This window comes from Mytilus trossulus, chromosome 9 (assembly GCF_036588685.1).
Source record: "Mytilus trossulus isolate FHL-02 chromosome 9, PNRI_Mtr1.1.1.hap1, whole genome shotgun sequence".
Lineage (NCBI taxonomy): Eukaryota > Metazoa > Mollusca > Bivalvia > Mytilida > Mytilidae > Mytilus > Mytilus trossulus.
In genome coordinates this window covers 63,973,133-63,978,654 of record NC_086381.1, presented here as the reverse complement: position 1 = coordinate 63,978,654, position 5,522 = coordinate 63,973,133, and the positions used below count along the sequence as shown (strand labels likewise).

The following is a 5,522-nucleotide window of genomic DNA, read 5'->3' as shown; positions in this document are numbered from 1 at the left end:
ATGGTTATAAATAGGGTACAGATAAGAGAAAACATTCTAACATGTTTATAGCATTAATTCAGCAATCGTTGGGATGGTTTGTTAGTAAAACAAGTCTGCTTTCCGTTGACTGTAAGTTGCACATGCGTAGTGATTTTAGTCTCCATTTGGGGGCTTTTTTACTGTCTAAAAATAAACAACGTTTCATGAGATGAAAGTTTTATTGCATTTTTTTTTTAAACGGAATAATAACAACATAAAATATTGCAACATACGATATGATAAAAGCATGAGATTCCTGTGTTTTAAAAGATAGGGACATCACATATATATTTGATAAAAAAATATGAAAATGCAAATCTCAGTTTTCACTAGCTGGAGGCAACACTAAAACACCTCTGACTGTCAGACTTGAGTATTAAACGTTTACTTCGAGCGAGAGAAAGATTCTGTCCTTTACCATTGTGTTGACGTTTCCATGCAAATAACATGCTAGCATCAAGTTCTTTAATCAGTTTCTAAGTTTCCTTCGAACCCATGCTGGACAACCTGAAAAAAATAAAGATATTAAATTAATTTATGCGGAAAAGGCACTATCAATTAGGAATGCCAAACTAGAGAAAAGGAAAATGTCTAGCATATTTATAAGTTGATATGTGTTGGTACCACAGGCACTTGTCTCAGAAAAAAAATCCTTTATACATATAGGATTTTATTTTCTGAGACGAGTGCCGGTGGTTGGTACCTATCACTTGTACTTTGACCGATAATGGTTACATTTTATAAATTGTGACTAAGATGGAGAGTTGTCTCATTTGCACTAGTACCACATCTTATATCTGTATAGTGCTTTCCATCCTTTAATCAAATTCCCAAATATTGTACTCGTCTTTAATAAGTATGACTGTTAAATTAGCTACTGGATTTTAAACAACAAACAATAACACATATTTCGTCTTACAATGATTAAAACTGTTTTTTGTCAAATTTATGTCCCTTCATTGATGATGGCGGTCAAAAAATAAATAAAACATGGATACCCCACTCGCACTATTATATCAGTGGACCGTGAAATTGGGGTCATAACTCTAATTTAGCATTAAAATTATAAACATCATATCAAAGGGAACATGTGTACTAAGTTCAAGTTGTTTAGACTAAAACTTGATAAAAAACTACCTTGACCTGACCAAAAACTTTCAACCTGATGCAGGACATACGGACGGACAAACGAACGAACGGACTGAAGAACGAAAGAACGGACGCACAGACCAGAAAACATAATGCCCCTCTACTATCGTACACATAATACACAACTTTGAAGAGCAGACATAACGGAAAATGCTCATGCGTATTGCCAAAACTAAGACAAGGAATCAGGGCTATTCATGAGGGAGACATATTTCTAAAGTGTCAATATTTGTAAGAATCAGGCAATTTAAAAAATAAAAAAAATATGGCGACTTTGACTTTCATCACTCTCACCACGTAAAACACTTTGCTTAAAAGCTTTGTTAGTAGCAACCCTTATCAATAAAATTGAGAATGGAAATGGGGAATGTGTCAAAAAGACAACAACCCGACCAAATAAAAAACAACAGCAGAAGGTCACCAACAGGTCTTCAATGTAGCGAGAAATTCCCACACCCGGAGGCGTCCTTCAGCTGGCCCCTACACAAATATGTACAAGTTCAGTGATAATGAACGTAATAAATTTCCAAATTGTACACAAGAAACTAAAATTAAAATTATACAACACAATTATCATAGGAAACATATTACTCAGCTCTACAAAATCATACCAAATGGGAGATGTCTGCTTTATATGTTGGCACTTCTGTGAAATCACACATAAGAATGGAAATCTCACAATTCTAAAGCAGATATCATCCTTTTTTCGTATATTTTATTCAAAATTTAAACCGATCCTGATCACAGGCGCTTGGGTATATGATACAATTTTTTTTTTTGCACTGATGTGATAGATATGCATTTTAAATATAAAAAAATGAATATTTTAATAAAAAAAAAAAATATAACAAATACCCAAGCGCCTGTGATCCTGATAAGGATAAGGAGCATTTTAAAAATTGTCATAAAAAACGATTCTGATATTCTGATTACTATTTTTTACCTTTTGCTTCTCCAAATGACTCGATTCCTCTATTTTGATCTTCTTTATCTTTTTCTAAATGAAAATAAAATATTCATAGACATTACATTTCTTACCAGAGGGTCTGAATGGGGTTTTTCAGAATCGAGAATAATGGGGAAAAATATAATGAATAGATTGAGAAAAATACATAATAAAAATATGAGAAGGAGAATAATGAGGTTTTAAAAGAAAATAAAGATTATCACATATTTTGTACTGATATGTACGTTTTTGCATGGCCAATAATAGCCGGAAGTCAAGGTTGGTTATCAGCCCTCGGGGCCGATATCGATATCAGCCCTCGAAATCCATATCAAGCCCCCGAGTTTAACTTCCGGTAACCTGTCAATCAAAGACTAGTGTAAGCTATTTATTTTCTCTTGCTTAAAAATATGTGATAAATAGATTATTACATGTCATTTTTCATATGGTCCATGGTATCAGCCCACGACCCATATCAAGCCCTCGGGCTTAAGCCCTCTGGCTTGATATGGGAGTCTAGGGCTGATACCAGGGCCATATGGAAAATGCCATGTAATAATCTATAAATAATGACCAATAGCATAGAGAGTATAGAAAAATGGCCTGATACATATAATTTTTTTTTAGAAAATAGAAATGAAGGACCCCCAATCTAGACCCTCGTGTCATAAGTTTTTTTCACGATTGGTCATTTCCAGACACATGGGTCGGACTTCAGTCAATGATTGATTTATTTTGGTTTCCGCCCAGCAGCACAAATAAACTATATCATCACGATAGAAAAACATAACAAGTGGATCAAAATCTATCAGTGCGATATGCATACTTTAGTATGGGCTTTGCTCATTGTTGAAGGCCGTACGGTGACCTATAATTGTTAATGTTTATGTCATTTTGTGGATAGTTGTCTCATTGGCAATCATAGTTACGCACATCTTCTTTTTTGTATTTACTATACTAAACAACCTAAATAACGCACCATGCACATCTTACCATAAATGGTAGTTTTACAATAACCTTGAAATCAATGCAGAGGTCACCGAGAACTTTTGGTTTTAGTGGCGACAATAGAGATTTAAAACAAAAGTTAAAAAATATCAGAATTCAGCGATAAGGCAATTTCAAATTGATCATTATAAGAATTTAATTAAAAAATAGAAAGTCGATGTCTTGTTCGTTATTTTCAAGGGAAAAAAAACTCTCTTCAGTTTTCAAAAATCTTTAAACATGATTTGTTTAGCGTTTAAAATATTGTTTTTTTAGATAACGAAAATAAAATTTTAATAAACAATCTAATATTCACAGAATTTAGTGCATGTCTATGACATCAAATTAAATAGTATGTCCATTATGTTCATTAAGGTACAGTATTCGACAGTCGATTGATTCGACAAGAGTTGATTTTTCCTTCAGGTTTTAATTCAATATAATTAAAAAGAATGAATTGAATAGACACATTAACGATCGATTTATTCAACAAAACTTTAATGATAGATACGATCGATAACGATTGAACATTGTTTGTCGATTCAATCAACTCAATGTATTAATGGTGGATACTCCATTGTAACGATTGATACGATCGATAACGATTGAACATAGTTTGTCGATTCAATCAACTCAATGCATGCGTGTTATGACGAAGACTCGATCGTAACGATCGATACGATCGATAACGATTGAACGTCATATGTCGAATCAATCAACTCAAAGTATTTTGATGAAGACGTCACTCGATCGTAACGATCAATATCGATTGAACGTTAACTTATATGTCGAATCAATCAACTCAATGTATTTTGATGAAGACGTCACTCGATCGTAGTTTAAGGTGGTATGGGAGTCTAAAATAAAAATGATAGAATTTGTTCATACTTTGCCAAAATGTAGTATCTATTGATACATGTTAAAAAATATTATAAAAATGATAGGTCACCGTGCATTTTTTCAAGCTACGGGTCGTGACAAAATGACACATTTTGTATGGATTATACAGGAAAAAACACCATTTTGTGAATAAAAACTAAACGAAATGATAGAATTGTAAAATAAATTAGGAAAATATAGCTTTCAAACAATGCTTTGATAATATCAAAAGAAAATATAGGGTCACCGTGCGTTTTTTCCGGCCAAAATACAAAGTAGGAAAATTCCATGAACAATCCAACAGAAAATGCACTGTTTTAGAGTTACCTCCCCTTAAAATGACAATTTCAAAATATTTCAAAACAAGCAAAAATAATCAGCACTTGTACATATATTTATATTTATAAGTTATATTCTTATAAATTGGATCTTTTAAATGTAAAAACACATGAAATATCTGCATTCTTGCATCAAATTTTGCTAATTTGATAGAAAATATGGACCTTAGATTCTCTGTTTTTTACAATCCAAGATGGCGAAAGACACCTATACCACCTTAAATGATAAAAATCAGTCGAAAAATGCATCTTTTCCCGATAAGTCATAGTTTGACGTCGCAAAAATAACATTTTACGTTAGCAACGTCATTACCTTCCCTGTAACTGTATCGTATGCCCCTAACGTGACTAACCTGTTCGGACTAGCTTGTTGACATGATTTATATTGAATTTTAGTAGTTCTATTTAAATCATTTCGTCAAGCACCTGTATTATTTCAATAACATATTATACTTGTATTACAAGTATCGATCTTTTACGCTAAAAAAAAAATGAAGGCTACCACAGTCTAGAAATTGCGAACAAAATTGATAAAACTTTACCTTTGTGTGTCACGTGAAATAGTGGATTATCGATATATACTCTTTCGTGTGTCGTTGGATTGTATCTAGGATAGAACACACGTTCTTTATCAATCAATAGGATCTTTCCTGTCGTTGGGTCTTCGGCCGACCATGGATGTTCTTCGTATGTCTTCATACTGTACGTTGTCTTAGGTTCAATATCAGCGTATTTTATTTTTTCTCCCTCAAAATTATGCCAGTAAATACTCGCTACACACGTTGATCTGTTTTCAAACAAAGTATAGGAAACTTTGCCGCCTTGTACAGATTTGACAATTGGCCGGTCTGCCACTTGTTTTTCCATATTTTTTTTTATAGTTATTGATGTAAATATAGTTTACCAATGGCGGATACCTACGATCGACTACAATCAGTACTAATTTATACTATTGATTGATTTTTTTTTAAATCTCCATACAAATACTGTATTTGTTGATGTACAGGTAGTTAATGTTTACCTTATAGCGGATAAATTAAATAGAAATTGGTTTATAGGTGAATATAAGGGACGACCATTTAAATTGTGATTAATTTTTTTTTTGGAGGGGGGATTACAGAATGATTTGTTTTTAATCGGTTATTTGGTTATTTATTTTTGAAAACTCTGATGACTGATAATTATACACCCGCTTTAAAAAA

At 32.7% G+C, this 5,522-nt stretch overlaps 1 protein-coding gene across 1 annotated transcript; it reads right to left on the bottom strand.

Annotated features, from left to right (window-relative positions):
• Nucleotides 1-213: 213 nt before the first annotated feature.
• Nucleotides 214-5,275, bottom strand: LOC134683230 (von Hippel-Lindau disease tumor suppressor-like). Its single transcript, XM_063542401.1, has 3 exons — nucleotides 4,863-5,275; nucleotides 2,114-2,167; nucleotides 214-528 (listed from the first exon to the last, which is right to left on the bottom strand). Exons 1-3 carry the CDS (start codon nucleotides 5,185-5,187, stop codon nucleotides 491-493), a joined length of 417 nt encoding a protein of 138 aa, XP_063398471.1. The 5' UTR covers nucleotides 5,188-5,275; the 3' UTR covers nucleotides 214-490.
• Between the last annotated feature and the right edge of the window lie 247 nt (nucleotides 5,276-5,522).